We start from the raw sequence: 24,925 nt of genomic DNA, 5'->3' as shown, positions 1-24,925 counted from the left end.
GACGATGGGATTGGTCTTCCCTGATTTCAAGACATATTATTGGGCCTCTCAGCTGGCAGTGCTAAATGAATGGCTGCAGGGAGATCTGTCCTGTCTGCTTATCAGAGACTCAAGCATGGTCCAGGCGGACCCAAAGTTGATCTTGCGTGGAATACAGCGTGAGACAGCCTACTCGCGTTATGAAAAACTCTTTATATCCAATGCTCTGAATGTGGGTTAGAGAGAGGGCCAGGTTGTCTAAATGGGTATTGGTTATGGATACTTTAATGGCAATAGAGGAACACATTTGGTAAGATTTGGGATAAATGTGAGAGTACTGAGTGACCACAAAACTGTCATTACACGTAGCAACGTTTGTCTAACTGGTATTGTTGCTCTAATTCTATTGTGATGATGGATTACTGTACGTTTTGCCCTAGAGGTTCATATTCTCAGAATAATGTGAGTCATTACTGTTTCATTTTTACTTATAATTACTTAGTATAAAATCAATAAAAAGATGTAAAAAGACTTGCAGAATTACTAGTTAGTATAAATTCTAAACCCAACTTCAGGTGTACCAGATATTGTCCAACAAATGTCCTCTTGTCGTAGACAATGTTACTTGCTTTGCAACTGTTAGTTGCATCACACCTTGCCTGAAAGAAACAGGATTGGATCTACCAAGTCTGTGGAGGCGCATTACTGTTCACATACTTACATTATCCTGACTCAAGGAATTGCACAGTGCTCCTCATCTCCATGTCTGTTTCAGCACCGTCTCACATCCTCTGAATATAATTTGAGGAATCCAGTGCCTCCTCACTTTTTTGCACTAACTCTTCTAATGTGTTGTTGAGTATGTCGCCTGGTCGGCACCAGACTCCCCTAGCTTAGGCTTCTCAAAATAGTCTATGATACAACTTTGTGCTTGCATAGTATTTGTCTCAGTACGAGTGTTTTCTTTTTTTTGGCATTGAGTAATCTTTGTCTTACTGGCCCTTCTCGACGTATCATCCACCTTTGCCTCGGGTGGCTCAAATAGCTTAATTACTTCTGTGAGAGCAAATTCCTTTTCTTTCAATGCTTTCCTTGTCAGATCACTTACGAACTTCATAGAAGATTCATTCTATGAATTAGCTGACTTTTTTTCATTAAGCCTTGCACCCAGTTTAGGTAGGCCATCATGTTTAGATGCCAAAATCGAGTCCAATACAGGAATTTCTATATTAAAGGTACTTCAGAACTGAGAATGGAAATAGGGGTATCATGTAGCAAGGACTGAATAGTGGCTTCTGTCATGTCCCAGTGAAGACTAGAGGCTTGTTCTGTCTTTGAGGGAACTGTCAAAGTCCAAATACACATCAGTTAGTCTACTCCGCTAACAGGAAAAGCCAATTTGTCCCAAATTGTTACTTTGTTCTATCTCCAATAAACTAAGCATGTGTGCTTTTAATTCCGAGCTAATGTTTCCATATAGTTTAACTAAAGCATGTAGAACCACATTCAGAGCAGAAATGGGCTTGGTCCCAGTTAGGGCTGGATCTTGCAGAGGTATTAATGAGTCGACAGAAGCTCTGAAAAAATAAATGGTGTAATCGACAGCGATTCCCTTACAGGGGAGCTAAAGAGGGTCCTGCTTCATGCCTCCTTATCTTCTTCTGCCTCCTCAATGATGGTTAATTAGTGAGGCATTAGACCCATCCTCGTAAAATCTTGTGTCACTAGGTCTAAGTGTTCAAGTGGAGTATAAGGACTGCAAAGATCATCCATAGTACTGCCACTATGAATGTCCACATTATAAGCTTCCGCTTTGGTTTTAAGCGATGCTGCAACTTTGAGCATACAGTATTTTGTGATGTTTGAGCTTATGGATTCCTTCAATCTCTTTCCCTCTACTAAAGGAGGGGTAGGCATTTGGAAGCAAGTATGTGAGCAGTTGGAGTCTCAGCGAGTCATCTCGTAGAGACACAATGCCTGTCAACTCTCCCAGAGTGGCTGCATTGTAGGAATGTCTTACAGTGTAGATTATACTTAGTGTACGAGCTGGAAATATGGGACACGCCATGTAGCACTTGACTTACTGGAGGAAAGAAAATACTCTTACTTACTCCTGCCGCTCAAACTGATCTAACTGCAGTGTACGCTGCTTCATGCCGCAGCAGTTATATGGGGCCCGTCTTCCTTTTTGCAGGTGAGCCCAATTAGCAGGTAAGCAGATCTGGAGCAAAATGAATGCTCTACCTCTTTTCACATTGTAATCCCTCACATTGACCCTTTGGTTGATTATCTTGCATGCTGGCTTTTGTGTTCTGTTTTTTCCCCTTCATTGTCTTTAATTGTATTTGGTTTCTCTCCTGGTTTCTTTCCTTGTTTAATGATGCACTTTCAAAAGAATATATATGAAAAAGAACACCTGTCCTAACAAAAGGTATGAGCCAAGCAAAATCAGCACCAATTGAATTTGCAAACCAAGACCCCACTTCCATCCAATCATGGCCAAATATACAAGGTTTATTTGTGTTCTACCATACAGGAATCATGAAACTGATCCTGGTGGATACCCCACTTACACTGCATAGAGCTAATCTTGGCTCCTGGCTAGCTACTATGGCAGTCTCGTCAGCCTGAAAAGACAAATTAAGAACCAGAGATCCATTCTTAGGTAATAGTTTGTGTCTTCTTGCAACTTGACAGGATGGTGACATTTGCACTCTTCGCTCTCCCTCTTGGTGTAACTAAATGGTTTTCCTTACCTAATGCCACTGCACCAGCTATCCCGGGAGGATAGCTCAGCGGCAGCGTGCGCGTCTTGGAAGCAAGACGACACGAAGCAACAACAGGTTCGATCCCCGGGTCCGCGCTTAGAAACCTTTGGGTGTTTAAGCGCGTTATAAATACGTAACTAAGAAAAAAAAAAAAAAAAACACACAATTACGCAAGACAATTCCTGTAACAGCGCCTCGATGCCTGCGGGCTGTGTGAGCGCTTTATAAATGTGAAATAAATAAATAAATAAATAAATAATACCAGATTTGGGGAGGTCATATGCTACCTTCCCTCAGATGCCAACCACTTGCAACACTGTACCCTGCTGCCCATCTGTGTCCCAATCTGATTTCAACATTATCTATAACGTGCAAATTTCTCTCGCCAGCTCAGGATGTGGCAATGCGCTCTTTTAATCCTGCTTGATATGGCATTTGTTTTCTCTCCGGCAATGAACGATGAACTGCTTAAGGTTGTAGAATGTTTAAAGCATCACCACCAGTAGTTGGATGCAAACAGATAATTCCAAGATGGTATCTGGATAATATGAAAATGAGGTATGTACCCAATATAAAATGGTGAAGTATCACGTCTGGGTTACGCCAGGAGGTGAGACAACTTGCCCTATAAAAGAGTGCGGCCTCAAGAATACAGTGTTTCAAGGCTCACTGTTACTTTGTATCTTGATATGGCCAACCTCATCACTACGCATGACCTTGATTTCATAGCCGTTACTGAAACCGGGCTCCACGCTGCCTCAGGACCGCTTCTATCCCTAGCCATCCCTGAAGGCTATACCATTATTAGAAGCGACCGTAACACTGATCAAACCAAAGGAGGCGGCATTGTCTTCATACACAAAAAATCTATCAATCTCTGCCTCGCCTCTCCTCTCCAAATAAGCTCAGCCGAACTACTCACAGTGAAGCTAGCTATCTCTCCTAACTGGACTATTACACTCCACCTTATCTACCGACCTCCTGGTCCATTATCCACATTTGCTGAAGACCTTTCCTACATCCCCGCTGACAACACTAAGACCAAGTCTCAAATCATTGTACTAGGTGACTTCAACCTAGGCTACCAAGACCATAATGATCCATCTTGCCACAGCGTCAATCATTTGCTACTTACCCTGGGCTTCACACAACAGATCAATATGCCTACACACTCCAAGGGCAGGATTCTCGACTGGATAGCCAACCTAAATTGTGACACTAATATTGAATCTAATCAACCATGTCCCTGGACGGACCACCACCTTATCACATTCAGCATCCCAACCAGAATCACCCACACTATTCCTGATATTGTACCGGCCACCGCCACAAGAAACAAGCGCAACATAACTTGTGCTAAATTACTCCCACTTATCCTCCCTGCTCTCAATGATCTCTCAGCCTCATGCTCGGACCCCAAAGTCTTGGTAGACACGTACAATCAGACCATGCTGAAAGCCCTCGATCTTATCGCACCTACCAAACACAGAAAACCCAAACCACGGGCTCACCTCAACTCTTGGTTCACGCCACAGTTGAGAATCTTACGCAAGGAAAAAAGGAACCTTGAAGCACGCTGGAAAAGTAATCCAACGGAAGCTAACAAAGCTACCATTGCCTTAGCTACCCTAAACTACAAAGAAGCCATATTTCAGGCTAAAAGGGAGACCTACAACAACGCATCGAACTAGCCCAATCTAACACTAAGGAATTATACAGAATCTTAAAAGAACTGGAATCCCCTGCTACCCCCCCTGACACTTGTTCCAAAGACAGCACCTGGTGTGCTAACATTCAAAAGGCCCTCCTTGGCAAAATCGCCACTCTCCAAACTAAAATTAATGACAAGAAAAACAGTCTGCAGACCAGCCTGCAACACAAAACTCCTCAGGTCAATATTAACCACAACACTGATACCGTGAAACCATTCAGCTTCTCACCCCTCTCCATCAGCAAAGTTGAACACATTATCAACAACCTCAAACCTTCGAATTGCCAGGGTGATCCATGCCCTGCCGCCATTATTAAGGAGGCCTTGCATAACCTAGCGCCTTTCATCACCACGCTCAAACTCCTCATTTAGCTCTAGGACTGTCCCTGACAACCTCAAGGATGCCTGGGTCATTCCTCCTTAAAAAACCTACTTTGGATGCTAACATACCCACCAACTACAGACCTATCTCCACGGTCCCTTTCCTTTTAAAAATTCTTGATCGTGCTGCATACTTGCAGATCCAAGATTATCTGGAAACTAATAATCTCCTGGGACTGAGGCAATCAGGTTTCCGTCCTCGGTACAGTACGGAAACTGCCCTCCTAGACCTCAAGACGCAGATTGAAGACCTAAAAGATAAAGGTAAACTGGCCCTCCTGCTCCTTTTAGATCTATCCGCGGCCTTTGATTTAGTAAATCACCAAATCCTGTGCCGTCACCTCAAAACTGCCGCCCACTTCTCGGACAAAGCCACAGCCTGGATTACTTCCTTCTTGGAAAATAGATCCATGAGGGTCTTTTTCCCTACTGCCACTGCTAAACTCTTGCCAGTTACCTGTGGAGTCCCATAAGGTTTGTGTCTCCCCCCAACACTCTACAATGTGTTTAAAAAACCACTCTTTGACATATTGGATTATCTGGGTGTCACTTATTCTAACTACGCCAAGGACACCAAGATACTCATCCCTAGCACAGGTGACCACAAAACTGAATTGTGCCTGAATGATGAAAAGACTGAGCTTCTCATCCTGGGCTCTCACCAAAGACTCAGTAAACTAGACCCATCTTTCAAAACCTTCACTGTTGATGGTAACACCATCAAAGTGGCTAAGGATACAAAAACGCTTGGAATCTACATCGACTCCACTCTCTCATTGTCTAGACAAACTAATACAGTATCATCGGCTGCATCATACACCTGCAAGCTCATCACAGCATGTCGCCCCTTCCTATCACCAGCCAACTGCACTACACTAGCCAGGACCTTGGTCTTGTCTAAAATTGACTATTGCAACGTTCTCGATCTTGGCACCAATCAATGTAATATTAACAGGCTACAAGTCATCCAAAACAACGCCATTAGAGCTGCACTAAAAATCCCCAGGAACCATCACATGTCTGACTCCAAACGGAGTCTTCGTTGGCTCTCAGTGTCCCAAATAATCTCACTCAAAGCGCTAGCGCTTACCTACAGAAACATCACTAACCAAGCGCCTAGCTATCTAGCCAGAGGATTTTCACTACATACCTCCTCCAGACCTCTCAGAAGTGCCCAAACCAACTGCCTATCCATCCCGCACTTCAACCTCCAGAGATCGGGTGGACGCAGCTTCCCAGTCTTAGCAGAGAAACTTTGGAACTCGCTTCCTAATCCTCTTAGAGCTGAATCAACCTTCCTCTCCTTCAAGTGCAAAGCCAAAGTTTGGCTGTCTGCCCAAGACTTGCCCTGACTCACATTGTCTACTGACCCTGAATCACAACATTAGCGCCATCCGCTAATTGTTATAACCTGTTTGTTAATATGTATATATCTTGTATGACTTGTATATTCTTTCAAATGTTCTGCCTGTACTTTTACACTGTTCCGTATTATGTCGGTAACTCAAGTAATGTGCCCGGATGCCCCTGGGCCTGGTGCGCTATACAAATAATAAAAATGCAAAATACAAATACAAATCAGTTTCCATAGTCTGGTGTGTCCTTGTTTCCTCTTTCCTCTCCTTTTGCCCTACCTGTTGCTTTGCTCCATTCCCAGACTCCTTTTTTCTCGAGGTCGCTCCTTCCTCGATATACTTGCCTTATTATTTCCCATTGTCCTGAGGAAGCCTACTTCAAGAGAAACCTGCAGCTTTGCAGTTCAGATGTCTTGACGTTGCGCCCTTCTACTTTATGAATCAGTAGGAGTTCTTCACAGCCAAGATTACATCAGAGGTTTTTCCCTTCAGTATTTTCGCCTGGATGTTTATGCACCTCTTTCTGAACTCAATTTGTTTTGTTAGCTGTTGAAATTGGCTACAGGCAGAGCGGTGTCTGGAAGAGAACAGCTGCAGAACTCTTTTCTGCAGTGTGGCGTCCGACTCCTCTAATGCTGCATGTTTGGTGGATTTGCTCAAAAGCTGCACCCGATTCATTTTTATAAAGGAATGTCAATCCATGCCCTCTGCCTGTGCTTGACATTCCTTTTGCACGACAAATACTAAATACTTCATGTTGGCCTGAAACACAAACAAACTGGGGGCATATTTGCTCTCAATGGTATTCTGGCACTTACATCCATTCTTTATGCAATATCCTCAACCTAAATATTTCCTCTGATCTGCTCCCTGATTAGGAGTCTCATATGAACACATTTTCCCTGCTTTCTCACTATCCATCATGAAAGCCCACACTTCAGGCTAAGCTAAACAGATCAAAGAGCCTTACCGGCCCCCTCAACAAGCCCCCATAGTGGAAAGGACCTTGCCACAGCAACCCGGAATTAGAATTAACTTGGGTATTCTGAGGAAGGTAGCTGGAAAACAGCTGCTGTTCGACAAGACAATCAGACTGGGGTCCTTTGTGACGCTCTTCCTAGGACAAAGACTACCTTTACGTATCATGTAGTAATTAGATGTTTCTCTGGCATACTCATGATTTTACAGTACCCAAGCAACAAGAACCTCATGCTGAAAAGCTTTGGAAAAGGACCACAAATTCAAAACATCAAGGGGTCTACGTTGGATACATAGGACTAAACTGCCAAAACCAAATCTAACTTTTAAGATAATACCACCATAGAACTTGCAGATCCTTTCTACATTGTCTTACTTTCTGTAAAACACCATTTCAATATCCTGCTAGCCACTCACCCTACCTTCATTCTGCCAGGTCTGCATTTCTCAATTCATGATTGATTTCTAACATCAAAACAATCATTTTTAATAAAGAAAGGAAAAGAAAGCAGATGAGAAGAGAGGACACTACAATGATTCGTGTCACTTCAGAAGACCCAATTCACGAAGAAATGTTCCTACTTCCTAGGTCAAGAGGATTTTGTGGCTGAACTTATTCGTTCCCAGAATGATTGTGTATCCAGTCACCAATCCTTATCCACAAATCTTGCGAACCTTTTCACTCTCTCAGCGCAAGTGCCTATGCAGTCCACCAAAATGTGTCTCACTGCCTCAGCACATGAATAGTTGCAGCATTGGCACAAACTGTCACTATATAAATCCTTACGTCTGGCAAAACGGATTTCCCTCATAGGTAATAGTAGGTAATAAGTAGAGCCGAAATCTCAAGAAGTCAGTTGTACCTCTGGAGTTTGGGAAACGCTTTAGATAACCAGGTAAGAATCCCTGCGGCTTGTCATGCAATAAGGACTGTGCACATTTTTAGATCTCATCTCCATGGTACTATGAATACAGTCCTTTCTTTTTAAAAGCTTTTCTACGTGCAATGGGTTATCGGAAAGATTGCTTACATCACATTCTCAGGATCTCAGGATCTCGAGAGCGTATTGAGCAAATTCATTCAGAAAGAGATAATCATTATTATCAAGTTCTACTTTCACATCTACGTATAGCATGTTTAAATGTGGTACCCGGATCAATATATATATATATACATGTTGCTCAACAACCGCTGGTGGAAAGCTACTAGGGAGACCTATACCTATATCCATCCTACCTTCACAGACAGTTTTCCCTGAACTTGCAGGTACTGGTCTGACAAATGACATCTGTGAAACTGTTAAGAGGAAAAATGTAAAATCTAGAATTTACATTTTTCCTCTTAACAGTTTCACAGATGAACCTCTATACACTATATATAGCTATTTCCCACTTTAGTAGTTTTAAAATTACCTGGAAGGAACAGCGCATCATCCATAATTGAATTTTGCTTTCCATTTCTGCACGTTTACAGGTACCAATGCCTCCTAATACTAGGGAGCAATGGCTAGTTTGCCTCCCCAGTAGGATCTCAAGAGGTACTATCGATGCCATACAACCTGTTTTCGTTTTCTATGGCTAAAGGTGCAAATATGTTGAACTATAATATTACATATCTTTTTTTTCTTAAGTGCATTTGGTTATTCATCCTTTCACATTACAGTATACAAAGAAATTCATATAATTTTGAAATATTTTTCTCAGTTCAAAGATTATAGAAACAATTTCCTATAAAATACTGTCAATGTTAAAAAGAAAGTTACATATAAGGCCTACATGCAAGGCCATTCAGTCCAGCAATCTATTATTAACAATTTTCCAAATGTGGTAAGCACCCGAGACTACAAGTGATTCAGCCCCATAAAGCATGCTCCAAAATTGATCTTGCTGAACATCACAAATCATAGCATATCCCTTGATATGCAAGCACTGTAGCCTAGGGCATTGTGTTCGCATATGTCGAGCTGTTTCAACAGCCTCTTCACAAATCCTGCAAAGTCTTATCTCTTTAGGCATACCTTCCCAGGCTTGTGTATAACCCAGAATCGGCAAGATATTGAACTTTAGGTAAAGAATAAAGTGAACCAACCCAGTAATGCCCAGCCTAGTGAGATAGCTGTGTGGTATATCGCCAACCATGCCTTGCTGGCTTTATTGTACATAATTGGGTCATAGTGCTGAATGGACTAGGGGATAGTATGCGAACCTGGTACCTAATTTTTTTCTCAATCCTGGCAAGATGGAATTAACCCTCGGACTTTGGCACTTTGCTCACACCATATCCGATCGATGCCTCAGAATGTCCCACTGTGCGTTTCAAAAGACATGGCTTATTTGCATCACCACAACAAATATTTGCCCACAGCCTACACACAGCCACCTTCCAGAGTGAGTTCAGTGGCTGAAGTCAAGTTCAAGCCCAATCACCTGGACTAGTACAGCATTGGGCAAGCCCAAAAGTGAGTGCAATATTCTCGCCTTCAAGCGCATCAGCCAACCCACTAAACTCTCTGGTAGCACCTCCAATGCATACAGTATCCCTAGCGTTATCGAATGCTTATACACATTAAGCTTAGCCTCAATAGAGGCCCCTTACCCTCCCCTTAGCCTGTCAACAATCGGCCTAATGGCAAGCCATTTTGCCCAGGCCTTAGTAGCGATTATCTCACCCACGTGCGTTTGATTCTTAGAGGCCCGAAAATTCATACCCAGCTTATACTCAGTCACCTGACCCAGAGCCATACCACCAATTTTGCAGACAAAGGACGGGGCCCCGTATGCACGCCTCCCAATAGTAATTTTTGTCTTAACGACATTAACCTGGAGACCATTTTCCTTCGCATATGTGTTTAGTACGTCAAGAGCGCTGTAGCCTCATGGCAGTAGGGTAAAAAAATAACCGTATCATCAGCATAGGTGAGGCAATGAATAGCCTCATTGCCAAACCGCAGAGGTTGATTATTGACGGACCTCAAGCGTGGTTCAAAGCCAGACACACATACATTGTATAAGTTAGGGGCAAGTACACAGCCCTGCCTTAATCCTTGGTTTGTGGGAAAGGCATTGCTTAGGTTTCCAGCTTGTGAGAGGCGTACCTTTACCTGTGTGTCACTAAAGAGTTGTTTAAGAAAATACAGTACCGAGTCATCTAACCCTCAACCTTCCAACTTTCCCAAAGTTTATCCCGGTGAACACTGTCAAATGCAAAACTATAGTCAACAAAACAGATATACAATACAAGATCTGGGGCTTGTAATGTATCTGAGATCAAAGTGAGGAGTACCAACAAAGGGTGGGATGTAGAATATTTTTTTCCGGAAGCCCGTCTGCGTGAGGTTCAAGAGACCCCTGCTTTCGGTTCAACTGGAATATTACATATGAAGCCTTCTTGTTTCTGAACTGGTTTGCTCGTATTTTAGGTCTCTGAACCTTGGTCCACTACAGAAAGTTAAACCACATCCTATTGGCAAAATACTCCAAATCAAACATGCAATCACTGATAACCTTTCTGGAGGAACTATGTTTCAGTATGAAATGTTCCCCTCTAAAGTCCTAGGTGGCGTTAAGATGTCTCTAGGTATGTTTCAGACACTAGGAAATGTCTCAAACGCCACAAATCTCCTCCGCTTCTAAGTGTACTCCAGACCTTTCAGCCTGCCTTTCTGGTTTGAGGGACTTATGGAAACTTCTCAACAACAACCCTCTCAGTTTCCAGGCATATTTAAGACATCCCAGCATGCCTCCCATGCATGCATTCCTACTCCTTTTCAGTGCCCCCCTAAATTGACTATGGAGTAAGTTAAAGTTTAATGAAGTACACTGTTTGCCATGTTTAATATTACAGAGATTAACTGCAATAATGGAATGCTTTTGGACACAAACAAATGACCTTCTTCTTGCATTTTGCAGGCCACCTCCTGCCGTAACACTGGCAAAGTGGACGAAGAGCAGAAATCTAATCTAAAACTGAGGTATAACTGCATCATGGATAAGCTTGGTCAGTTTGGCTATGACCCATGTGTCCACCCCGGCTTCTCAGAGTACATTGTTAACCTCTTTGGAATTCTAAAAGAAAGACCTCAGCCTGGGTCTGAGGAACTTAAGCAGCTAATGGATCCAGAAAACCTTAAGAAGATGGCTACCACTACCGTGCCAGAAAACGACCTGAAGGACGTCCTCATCTTGCTCAAGTGCTTGCATCAACTGTCCAAAGAGGATGGCAAGCCAGTCTTTGTCTGGTAAATAAAAGCTCTCCCTGAAACCGAAGCTTCCACACCTCATTAAATGACCCTGCAGCATCAAAAACCGGATGAGGAGCCGTGTATTCATTTAACAAAGACCTATCCATAGTGGTTACCACTATCATTAGTGGAGACATTAAGGTCTAATCACACAGTTGAGGTCTCGGCTCCCACCACGTTATTTATGAGGCCAGATGGTTTTCCGTCTCAGGCTCCATCGGACAGGTGCAGTCCCCAATGGATGGCAAATGTCATAACTATTGAGAGTGCAGCAACTGGTTGATTGTGCTTGAGACAAAAATCAGACTGAGCACTGCATTTAACAAAGATACAAACACGGCCCTCCTACCTAAATAAGCTGGCCAAATCACTTACATATTCACTACAAGTCTGAAGATAGCCTGTTGCTGCTCAATAGGTAGTAGCCCCAGGACCCCATATGTACCCGGTTAATGCTCGCTGACATAACTAGAGACAGTATAGTAGAAGCCTGAATTTGCACAAGTGTCTTCAAAATGAACGGAGTCTTTGTGGCTCACTCTAGGGTTGAATGAATTACTATCAAAAGCTGCTTCTGTGACTCTCTGGCAAGCCAGGAGAAGGCATGGGTGAGACATGTGCGGAAAAGTGTTATGAAATAGTAATTATGGATGTTAAAAGACTTTGTTGGAACTCATAGGTAAGAACGGCAAAGATGTATATTGGACCCAATGCTATTTGATGGTATGATATAATAGGTTATTTATAATTAATACCCAGAGGTTTCAGTATACAAGCATGAACAAATGAGACACAACGGGGACATAGCTAATATGATTGGTGCTCAGAAGGAGTCAACCATGCAAATGATAGCAAATATATTTTTGGACTTGTGTATGTGAACCCTTCAATGACTGTATGGAGGATGTGTGCTGGGTGAATACTGAGAAGGGCCAAAGAACCGTTTTGAAACAAAGGAATAACTCCAAATACAGGTATCCTCTGGAGCACAACTCCCCCACTTAGTGACATATCTTAATGTTGGTTCAATATGTTATTTTCATTTATGTAATGTTTTGTAATTTAGGTAGGAAAATTAATTTGGGCTGTTTTCAATGTAGAAAAACAAACGCTTCTTTAAATTGACGTTAATGATGTAAAGCGAATAACAGCTCAGTTTTGCTGCATAAATACTATGAGCACACTAGCATGTATAAAGTAACTCCTCCACATTGATTTAAGCAGTTTTTAATGCAATTGTATTGCCACAAAGAAACTAACATTTTGCAAAAAAGACAACCACCCAATACAGGTAGCATTTCAATCGCAACTCCCCCACTTTGTGACATGTTAGTTTTGGTTTAATATGTCAGAAACATGTTATTTTGTAGTTGTGTAATGTTTTGTAATAATTTTTAAGATGGGAAAATAACTGAACCTTTTACAATGGGAAAAACAAAAGCTTCCTAAAATCTCCCAAAGTATCCCTAAACCTACTCACCAAATATATATGTATAGTAAGCAATATGTAATGCATTTTCCTAAAATGTTACTTTAAATTGTAATCAAAATAAATGAAATACAGCAGGGGTTCACCTTCTATTCTCATGTTTATAATTCCATGTCCAGGATAGATTACTTCTGGGCCTCTGGGAATGTACTGGAGGTGGAAGTTGGGCCTATTTCACTCTCCGACCATGCGCCAGTGGGGCTGATGTTAAAAACTCAGGAGCAGAAATCGTGACTCTGGCGATGGAGGCTCTCTCATGGGTTCCTCCAGGACCTGGTAGTGGGAACTCGGTCAGGGAAAAGATTGAGTAGTACTGGGACCTCAACGACACAGGGGATGTTACAGTAGGAATGACTTAGGAGGCCTTCAAGGCCGTGATAAGGGGACATGTGATAGCCCTGAAAGCTGCCAAAGATAAGCAGCGATATGCTTGGGAGAAGGAACTAGAGGCGAAGCTGGCGGAAATCCGAAGGGAACTAGCCCAAATTCCCACTCGTCGCCTGCAAAGAGAACTAAGGCAAACTGAGGCTCAGTTGGATGTGCTCCGCACTAAAAAAGCAGAGAAATCTCCTATTCCTTCGTGATTACTATTACATGAAGGCAAATAAAGCAGACCGATACCTAGCCAGGCAGTTGAGAGAAAAACAGCAAGAATTCTCGATTAAAAGATTAAAAACAAAGCAGGGGGAGATGGTAACCAGCACGAAGGATCTAGGGGAAGTCTTTAGAGACTACTATCAGGAGCTGTACCCCACGGATAGCCCGGATGGTCAGCTCCAACAATCTTACTTAAATCAGATAACCTTGCCTAGGCTCTTGGAGGAGGACAGGCAGTTACTGGAAAGGGAAATCGGGGAGGAGGAGGTTAGGAAGGCCATAAGAGAACTCTGGGCAAATAAGGCTCCGGGTCCTGACGGATTCACTGCAGATTTCTACAAGAAGTATGCAGATGTACTGTCCCCCATTTTAGCAACCTTATTTAATACCTTTGGGGAGGAAGGCACTGTGACTCAGTCAATGAACGAGGCCAAGGCCTGGGGGAGGTCACGGAGAGGGTGGAGTTAACTCGCCATTTCTAATTAGGATCAGGGAGCACCCCGGGATAGTAGGTTTGGACATGGCGGGTGCCCAGCATAGGGTAATGGCATATGTGGATATATGCTGGTTCTTCTGGCGGACCCGACCCGCTCCCTCCCGGTGGTTTGTGAGGAAGTGGAGAGATTTGGAGTGGCGTCGGGGCTGAAAATAAATAGAAATAAATCCAAAGTATTGGTGTTGTCAGGGGTCGGTGAGGAGATCAACCAACTGGCGGCCTCTCTTAATCTCAAGGTTGCTGGCATAGGGATTAACTATCTGGGGGTAACTCTTACGAGCAGTATGGAGGCACTCTATGGCCAGAACTACACGGGTCTCCTAGCAAAGGTTAAAAGAGAGCTTGAGCGCTGGAATCCAATGATGATCTCATGGTGGAGGCGCATGGTCTCGGTCAAGATGACTGTCTTTCCCAAGTTGCTATATTTCTTCCAGCCTCTATCGATCTCGATCCCCAAAACCTTTTTCCGAGCCCTCACGAAAATAGTTAATTCTTTTGTTTGGAGGAAGAAACCGCCCAGGGTGGCGAGGGGGATGATGTCGACACAGTATCAGGATGGAGGTCTAGCTTTCCCGCATTTCTTCAGATATTATCAGGCGGCGCAACTATGGGTCTTAAAGGAATGGATGGGGGGAGAGGGGCAAACGATATGGGCTAAGCAAGATAGAGCGGTAGCAAGAACCCAACTAGGAGGCTTGTTGTGGAAGGGCAAGGTTATGGGAGCTACTCTGGAGGCCTGGGATGACCAAACGGGTAAAGGGGTTTTGACGACTGTACCTGGTCCGTTCACCCCGATGTTCGGGAACCTGGATTTCCCACCGGGTATGGAGAAAGAGGCCTATGGGAAATGGCAAAGGGCAGGGTGGACTAAGATTGGAGAAATGTATCAGGACGGGGAGGTCAAGCCATTTGAGACTTGCGCTAGATTTATGAGGCTGAAGGACTCGGACAGATATAAGTATGAGCAGCTCCGCCATTGGCTAATGACGCCTGAAATTAAACTGGCAGCCGAAAGAGACCTTTCACCATAACTAACTCAGGGTCGCAGAAGTTTGTCTCAACACTGTACAAGTTTATGAATGCACTGAATGAGGAGATCAAGTGGAACTACATGATAAAATGGGAACGAACATTGGGTGAGCACATCAGTATGCAGCAATGGAAAGAACACTGGGGGAATATCCCTAAACTGACCCGCTCTATTCACTCAGGGGAAATGTGGGCAAAGATTGTTGTGCAGTGGCACTACACACCGGAGCGACTAAATGGGATGTTCCCAAAAGTTTCCAAATTATGCTGGAGGGGCTGCGGAGAGGAGGGTTCCTGGAGGCACATATGGTGGGATTGCAAAGGGGTGCAGGTATTTTGGGAGGAGGTGAAATCCCAAATGAAGGAGATGTTTCCCTACGTAGATCAGATGGGTGTACAGGTCTGGTTGTGTGGCCTGAGGGATTATGCAGCAAAGAAACTCAATGACCCAATGGATATGTTTTATGGGATTGGTTATTATGGCTTGGACAGTGATTGCTCAAAACTGGAAGAAATGTGAACTTCCGGGGGTATTTAGCTGGTTGCAGAAGGTATGGTCCTTGGTCACAATGGAAAGACTGTCACATAGTATACAAGGGTCAATCGAGTAATTCACGAAGAGATGGGGGACGGTCTTGGAATACCTCCAGTCGGACTACATGATGCAATGGTGTCCGAACAGAATCAGGATATTGGACCTGTTCCAGGCGTAAGGATCTTTGACATGCTCGGGTGGCCACCACAGACGGGGGGTGGAGGGAAAAAGGGGGGAGGGGAGAGGGTGGGGCAGGGAGTTTGAAGTTTACACTGGTTGTTACTGTTGAAAATTAATAAAAATATATACAAAAAAATATATTTAATAAATGAAATACAAAATCATTCTGTTATTGCTACTTAATGCAATGATCCCGCTTTCAAACCTCATAGATGACAACAAACATCTATCCGATGATTGGTGAAATGGTACTATTTTATTTATTTTTTATTTAAGTATTATACAGTTAGAAATAAAGTTAACTTTTTATACTGCCCTTCATCATAATACCAAAACACATCATCAAACTACTAACTACATATATAAGAAAAAAAATAACTTAATAATTCATTAAATTAAAGGTATTTCAGACTGGTAGTATCTGGTTTATTTTTAATGCATGCATTACTGGATTTACTAAGCGCAGATCTAGCTGGAAGCGACAGAAAGCTGTGGGTTTTACAGTAGATACCATTTTTACGGGAGCCCAAACATATTCAACAGTAAGTGTTTTGAGGATGTGTACACCAACAACATCTTAAAGCCTCCCTTCCGGAATTCAGCGCTTTCCTTACAAGCGTCCAGAGTTCATCACCAGCATACAGGCCATTTCTAGTAAAATACTGATTCTATGGGACATCAATCTAAATCAAGTTACACTATCAAAGGCCCAAAAACTAACGACAGGCATTAAACATGCATGTTAAGAGTTGAACCACTGCCCTTGCTGGTTTATCCCCTTACATCCACTAGTGCACATGTAGGTTCACTTATCTGGGCCTGGGAAGTAGGAACAGGTTTTTATGTGCACGACCGCCAAGCTCAGTGTTTACTCACATTCTAGAGAACAGTTGGAAGCTAACTGAACAAAGTAAATCATGGCCTCTACTGAATATTCAAGAACTGAGAAACAAAAATGCCTTCCCACTATATAAATGCAGGCAAAGAAGTAGAATTTGGAAAGATGTACAATGCTCTTTTAAATGCATTAGAATGTCTGCTGCTCCTACTTAGGAACGCCAGCCTGGAATCCTATTCAACAATGTGGCTCAGAGCTGCCTGCCGTCTCTGCTTCCCCACATAGGATCTTCTCACAAGAAAATAGCAGAAACTTTGTGCCTGCTCTTTTGAGTTTTGCTGTATAGAGCCCAGTCAGGCGTATTTAAACACCACCCTATTTCCTTTGCAGCCGTTACTGGGTTGGGGGCACCAGTGCCTTAATCACGGTTTTAGTCTTTGTAGAGAAACGGTAGGTCTCTTTTCCACCGACTTTCCTTTGACTGCAAAAATGTATATTGACATCTGGCTCCTCTTCTCCAATTGTGATTTAGGTCTTCATCCAAAACTGAGCCAGCCCACTGAAAGAAAAAAAGCGCAGGTCTCCCCCAATCAAAACCGGAAATATCAGGGAGGTCATGTTCTAATAGACATTCAATTGATTTAAACAATGAACATGGTCAACCATGGCGATATCAGGGCTGTAATGTAGATTCTCTCCTATGACAACTTCCACAAAATCATAGCTAAATGCCTGCCTGCTTCATAGGAAGCTTAAGATGCATCTTTTCCACACCACCATAGCCAATTGCCTGCCTGCTTCATAGGAAGCTTGAGATGCATCTTTTCCACAACGCCACAGCCAATTGCCTGCCTGCTTCATAGGAAGCTAAGATGCATCTTTTCCACAACGCCACAGCCAATTGCCTGCCTGCTTCATAGGAAGCTTGAGATGCATCTTTTCCACAACGCCACAGCCAATTGCCTGCCTGCTTCATAGGAAGCTTGAGATGCATCTTTTCCACAACGCCACAGCCAATTGCCTGCCTACTTCATAGGAAGCTTGAGATGCATCTTTTCCACAACGCCACAGCCAATTGCCTGCCTGCTTCATAGGAAGCTTAAGATGCATCTTTTCCACAACGCCACAGCCAATTGCCTGCCTGCTTCATAGGAAGCTTAAGATGCATCTTTTCTATTTTTCATAACGCCTGCTAATTTATCGTCTGGTGACTTGGATTTACTCTGCTTTTTTTGAGGTTTCGTTCTTTTCTTTTTATTGTGGCCAATTTGTTATCAAGTGTTTTGTGAGTTTCAAGATTTTATCTTTGGAGCAATATTTCTGCCTCATATGAAGCTTAAGATGCATCTTTTCCACACCACCATAGCCAATTGCCTGCCTGCTTCATAGGAAGCTTAAGATGCATCTTTTCCACATCACCATAGCCAATTGCCTGCCTGCTTCATAGGAAGCTTAAGATGCATCTTTTCCACAACGCCACAGCCAATTGCCTGCCTGCTTCATAGGAAGCTTGAGATGCATCTTTTCCACAACGCCACAGCCAATTGCCTGCCTGCTTCATAGGAAGCTAAGATGCATCTTTTCCACAACGCCACAGCCAATTGCCTGCCTGCTTCATAGGAAGCTTGAGATGCATCTTTTCCACAACGCCACAGCCAATTGCCTGCCTACTTCATAGGAAGCTTGAGATGCATCTTTTCCACAACGCCACAGCCAATTGCCTGCCTGCTTCATAGGAAGCTTAAGATGCATCTTTTCCACAACGCCACAGCCAATTGCCTGCCTGCTTCATAGGAAGCTTGAGATGCATCTTTTCCACAACGCCACAGCCAATTGCCTGCCTGCTTCATAGGAAGCTAAGATGCATCTTTTCCACAACGCCATAGCCAATTGCCTGCCTGCTTCATAGGAAGCTTAAGATGCATCTTTTCCACATCACCATAGCCAATTGCCTGCCTGCTTCATAGGAAGCTTAAGATGCATCTTTTCCACAACGCCACAGCCAATTGCCTGCCTGCTTCATAGGAAGCTTGAGATGCATCTTTTCCACAACGCCACAGCCAATTGCCTGCCTGCTTCATAGGAAGCTAAGATGCATCTTTTCCACAACGCCACAGCCAATTGCCTGCCTGCTTCATAGGAAGCTTGAGATGCATCTTTTCCACAACGCCACAGCCAATTGCCTGCCTACTTCATAGGAAGCTTGAGATGCATCTTTTCCACACCACCATAGCCAATTGCCTGCCTGCTTCATAGGAAGCTTAAGATGCATCTTTTCCACAACGCCACAGCCAATTGCCTGCCTGCTTCATAGGAAGCTTGAGATGCATCTTTTCCACAACGCCACAGCCAATTGCCTGCCTGCTTCATAGGAAGCTAAGATGCATCTTTTCCACAACGCCACAGCCAATTGCCTGCCTGCTTCATAGGAAGCTTGAGATGCATCTTTTCCACAACGCCACAGCCAATTGCCTGCCTACTTCATAGGAAGCTTGAGATGCATCTTTTCCACAACGCCACAGCCAATTGCCTGCCTGCTTCATAGGAAGCTTGAGATGCATCTTTTCCACAACGCCACAGCCAATTGCCTGCCTGCTTCATAGGAAGCTTAAGATGCATCTTTTCTATTTTTCATAACGCCTGCTAATTTATCGTCTGGTGACTTGGATTTACTCTGCTTTTTTTGAGGTTTCGTTCTTTTCTTTTTATTGTGGCCAATTTGTTATCAAGTGTTTTGTGAGTTTCAAGATTTTATCTTTGGAGCAATATTTCTGCCTCATATGAAGCTTAAGATGCATCTTTTCCACACCACCATAGCCAATTGCCTGCCTGCTTCATAGGAAGCTTAAGATGCATCTTTTCCACATCACCATAGCCAATTGCCTGCCTGCTTCATAGGAAGCTTAAGATGCATCTTTTCCACAACGCCACAGCCAATTGCCTGCCTGCTTCATAGGAAGCTTAAGATGCATCTTTTCTATTTTTCATAACGCCTGCTAATTTATCGTCTGGTGACTTGGATTTACTCTGCTTTTTTTGAGGTTTCGTTCTTTTCTTTTTATTGTGGCCAATTTGTTATCAAGTGTTTTGTGAGTTTCAAGATTTTATCTTTGGAGCAATATTTCTGCCTCATATGAAGCTTAAGATGCATCTTTTCCACACCACCATAGCCAATTGCCTGCCTGCTTCATAGGAAGCTTAAGATGCATCTTTTCCACATCACCATAGCCAATTGCCTGCCTGCTTCATAGGAAGCTTAAGATGCATCTTTTCCACACCACCATAGCCAATTGCCTGCCTGCTTCATAGGAAGCTTAAGATGCATCTTTTCCACAACGCCACAGCCAATTGCCTGCCTGCTTCATAGGAAGCTTGAGATGCATCTTTTCCACAACGCCACAGCCAATTGCCTGCCTGCTTCATAGGAAGCTAAGATGCATCTTTTCCACAACGCCACAGCCAATTGCCTGCCTGCTTCATAGGAAGCTTGAGATGCATCTTTTCCACAACGCCACAGCCAATTGCCTGCCTACTTCATAGGAAGCTTGAGATGCATCTTTTCCACAACGCCACAGCCAATTGCCTGCCTGCTTCATAGGAAGCTTAAGATGCATCTTTTCCACAACGCCACAGCCAATTGCCTGCCTGCTTCATAGGAAGCTTGAGATGCATCTTTTCCACAACGCCACAGCCAATTGCCTGCCTGCTTCATAGGAAGCTAAGATGCATCTTTTCCACAACGCCACAGCCAATTGCCTGCCTGCTTCATAGGAAGCTTGAGATGCATCTTTTCCACAACGCCACAGCCAATTGCCTGCCTACTTCATAGGAAGCTTGAGATGCATCTTTTCCACAACGCCACAGCCAATTGCCTGCCTGCTTCATAGGAAGCTTGAGATGCATCTTTTCCACAACGCCACAGCCAATTGCCTGCCTGCTTCATAGGAAGCTTAAGATGCATCTTTTCTATTTTTCATAACGCCTGCTAATTTATCGTCTGGTGACTTGGATTTACTCTGCTTTTTTTGAGGTTTCGTTCTTTTCTTTTTATTGTGGCCAATTTGTTATCAAGTGTTTTGTGAGTTTCAAGATTTTATCTTTGGAGCAATATTTCTGCCTCATATGAAGCTTAAGATGCATCTTTTCCACACCACCATAGCCAATTGCCTGCCTGCTTCATAGGAAGCTTAAGATGCATCTTTTCCACATCACCATAGCCAATTGCCTGCCTGCTTCATAGGAAGCTTAAGATGCATCTTTTCCACAACGCCACAGCCAATTGCCTGCCTGCTTCATAGGAAGCTTAAGATGCATCTTTTCCACAACGCCACAGCCAATTGCCTGCCTGCTTCATAGGAAGCTTGAGATGCATCTTTTCCACAACGCCACAGCCAATTGCCTGCCTGCTTCATAGGAAGCTTAAGATGCATCTTTTCCACAAGACCATAGCCAATTGCCTGCCTGCTTCATAGGAAGCTTGAGATGCATCTTTTCCACACCACCACAGCCAATTGCCTGCCTGCTTCATAGGAAGCTTAAGATGCATCTTTTCCACAACGCCATAGCCAATTGCCTGCCTGCTTCATAGGAAGCTTGAGATGCATCTTTTCCACACCGCCATAGCCAATTGCCTGCCTGCTTCATAGGAAGCTTAAGATGCATCTTTTCCACAACGCCACAGCCAATTGCCTGCCTGCTTCATAGGAAGCTTGAGATGCATCTTTTCCACAACGCCACAGCCAATTGCCTGCCTGCTTCATAGGAAGCTTAAGATGCATCTTTTCCACACCACCACAGCCAATTGCCTGCCTGCTTCATAGGAAGCTTGAGATGCATCTTTTCCACAACGCCACAGCCAATTGCTGCCTGCTTCATAGGAAGCTTAAGATGCATCTTTTCCACACCACCATAGCCAATTGCCTGCCTGCTTCATAGGAAGCTTGAGATGCATCTTTTCCACAACGCCACAGCCAATTGCCTGCCTGCTTCATAGGAAGCTTAAGATGCATCTTTTCCACACCACCATAGCCAATTGCCTGCCTGCTTCATAGAAAGCTTAAGATGCATCTTTTCCACAACGCCACAGCCAATTGCCTGCCTGCTTCATAGGAAGCTTAAGATGCATCTTTTCCACACCACCATAGCCAATTGCCTGCCCGCTTCGACTCCTACTATCCTTGCAGCGTCAGTTCCTTCCACTTACGTGGGTCTGAGCTGACACTGCAGGGTCCTTTATCTTTTTTAAAATTTATTTTTACTTTCTTGTTCCCCGCTTACCACATCGGTATGTGGGGGACTCCCCCCGCAACCCCTCACTCCCATTACACCGAACAAGGAGCGGCCCTGTCCGCTTGGTTGCATTAATGGGTGTCCACATTTTTTATAATGCTGACTGCGCAGTAAATGTGCAGTCGACATTAAAAAGGTGCAGTATTTGTAAATTTCCGATGTTCTGAAATGTCAGAATCCGTAAAAGAGTTTTGTCACGAGAGGGGTTATAGCTGTCTTGAGAGTAGTACGGCTTATTCCTGTGGAAAGTGTGACATTACACAAACCGTGCAGTGGTGTGGCTACTGTAGCTATATTTTCCTTTATAAGGGTTGCTGGACAAGGTTTGTATTGTACAGTCAAGGCTCTGTGTTTTCGTCACCTTAATGAATCCCTCAGGTGAGTTAAGGAATCCAGATTGATAATTTTAGTATAGGTTTAGAAGTATTGGACTTTTTCCGAAGTTAGATTGTATTTTGTCTTTGTGACTATTCTGAAAAACTCTTGGTAGGATATTCGTTTCTCTGTAGGTATAATGCCCTTTCTGGTTTGGTGGTGGCTGTTTAGTTCTTTGTAAATCTTGAACACCTTTGTTTTACATTTGGCTGAGGTAAAACAATTCTTAAAGCATGGGTGATTCTTCCATTCAGTAAATGTCAGCAGTTCAAGAAAAACAATCATGCTTTTTCCCTAAAAGCACGGAAACTAGCTTAGTCTATATTAAAGAAGAAATCATGGAAGCGCTAGATAATTTCATGCCCACTGGGTGTTACTTGACCTATCTTGCAGCTGGACGATACTGTGAACCACCAAAAAACACTAAGGGCCTCATTACGAGAATGGAGGTAGCCATGGAGCTTTTAGCTCCATGGCTGCCTCCGTTCCGGGCTCCATTACCGGCTTCCTGCAATGGGGACTTACCAGGTTACTCCGACATAGGAGGACCCGGTAATTACTCCTTGCAGGAACCCATCCCCATTGAGCCCCCCATAGGGCTCAATGGGAATGGGGAGGGAGGTAATAATGGGCAGATTACATCTGGCCCGTTATTGCCTCCCTCTTCCCCTCGCGGGAGCCGAAAAGCATGCCTGGTTTTACCAGGCGTGCGATCCGGCTCCCGCGATGGGAAGCTTGTAATCGGCGCTCCCGGAATGAAGGGGGCCGGTCCCATACCGGCCCCCTTCATTACGGGAGTGCCAGCCTTATAATGAGGCCCTAAGACTGACAGGGCTGGACTGGGAGTCAAAAGTGGCCCTGGACATTTGTTTTCAAAGTGCCCCTATATTTTACAGAAAGAGCGATGCCAGCTGAAGAGTCCAACCCTTCTATTGGGGGACTGGTTGTTTGCCCCAAAGAAATGTTGAATTGTTAAATAAAATGTGTAATAATGGTACATTGAAAGAAGGGTACAAAATGCACTCACCACTAGCCACTGGCAAGTGATATTTGACTATTGGCGAGTAAGAAATGGTGTGCTGTCTGTATGTACAGAATGGAGGTGGCAAGTGACTTTCTTATGACATTAATCGTTTGCCCCCGATTAAAGAATATTTTTCAACATATGGATTAAAAGGTCATATTTTAAATACATTCAAAATCTCCTATAGATTGTTTTCTCTTCCCATCATCATGACCCCTTTTATCCATGGTAAAAACTAGGAATGTGAAAGAAAATGTGCAGGATTAAAAAACCTCAACTTGTGGTTATCAATTACAAACCAATATTACATTCAAGTTTGTAGAACCTACTTTAGAAGCAAGTTTGTAAAAGATGTTCCAATTGAAACCACAGCACAGCTAGTTTGCAAATAAACTATGCATCAATCACTGAAATTGGAGACATTATTTCTGAAGACTTAGGGCCTGATTCATAGAAAAAGCACAAAGTCCCCGCAAAGTACTCTGTGAGTAAAACAACTTTTTGCGCGTACCCTATGCGCAAAGAAAATAGAGTAGCACCCGGAATGCCGCTACTCCATTTTCCTTTTAAACCAAAACCAGAGACATACCAACTTTTGCACCTACCCTATCCTCACCATCAGGCACCCCAACAATACTGTGGGCCAGCTCCCTGCAACCAAGGCAGCACACCAACAGCACTGTGTACGAACCCCCGTAACCCAAAACTGCATCCCGATAATCTGCGTATCATTTCACGTAACTTAAGGCAGCAGCTGGTAAACTTGCGTGCAAACCCACATAATTCAAGCCACCACCCCATTAATCTGCATACGATCACCCCTAACTCCAACCAGTACCTGAACTATGTGCTGTGACCCCTAAATTGTTATGTATAGATTCCCATTGCGCATTGGAGTCTATACGATAGTGCTTTGCGCCTCCTTTCAAGTGTCGGTGAGTTCACAAGGTTTGCGTGTGACTTTACACAATGTAAAGTTATGTGTTGAAATCCATGAATGCAGTTTGGTTTGCGCCTGACTGGGGGTGAGATTACTTTACCTAGCCCGTCTCTCAACACGCAGACCCTCTTCATCCTTTTGCTGGAAGAATAGTGAATATGCATGTTCCGGCCCCTATTTATTTCTTTGCGGAGCCGGTCCCACACTTTGCGGGGAGTTTCGCGCAAAGTGCTTGACTGCACGCAAAGATGTGACAGACCCACACATAGTTCTGGAAAAACATGCAAAGTCAGATCCATGAATCACATTTCAGCATGCAAACATTTTATGAATCAGGCCCTTGGTTACTGCTGAAGTTTGGCAAAAGTCTAAGAAGTATTTTTGGGGCTACATGCACTTTGGTCTGATTTCATTCGGTTCATGTTTAGAGTGAAGGAAAGGACACGTACACGTTACGGAGCTGCAACACTTGTGCTTTATTGAATAGTTCAACATCAGATTGGTTTCAGCTTCATCTGTAACGACCCCGAGCCAGGGAAACTCTCGTCACTGCCTTCCCATAGAATCAGAACATCCCTCTGCACCAGGCTCCAAGTTCTACTCTGTCACTTAGACCTGCAGCCTGGTAACTATGTACAGAACAACCCAGTAACTATGGGCCTATGCCAGAATGAACAGGTGGGTGGAATGATTATGTACAATCATGTTGGGGCCCATGTA

The 24,925-nt window shown here is 43.7% G+C and overlaps 1 protein-coding gene across 2 annotated transcripts in view; it reads left to right on the top strand.

The window, feature by feature from the left end:
- Positions 1-11,485, top strand: part of LOC138498106 (speriolin-like protein) — a 213,496-nt gene extending 202,011 nt beyond the window's left edge. For both annotated transcript variants that reach the window (XM_069621963.1, XM_069621962.1), the window contains exon 4: positions 11,082-11,485. In XM_069621963.1, the coding sequence (XP_069478064.1) occupies positions 11,082-11,414 (333 nt within the window). In that variant the 3' untranslated portion in view covers positions 11,415-11,485. The remainder of the gene's footprint in view (positions 1-11,081) is intronic.
- The last annotated feature ends 13,440 nt before the right edge of the window (positions 11,486-24,925 follow it).

The sequence above is a fragment of the Ambystoma mexicanum genome, chromosome 5q, assembly GCF_040938575.1.
Source record: "Ambystoma mexicanum isolate Mex_15411 chromosome 5q, UKY_AmexF1_1, whole genome shotgun sequence".
In the NCBI taxonomy this organism is placed as follows: Eukaryota; Metazoa; Chordata; class Amphibia; order Caudata; family Ambystomatidae; genus Ambystoma; species Ambystoma mexicanum.
This window is presented reverse-complemented; position numbering and strand designations above follow the sequence as displayed.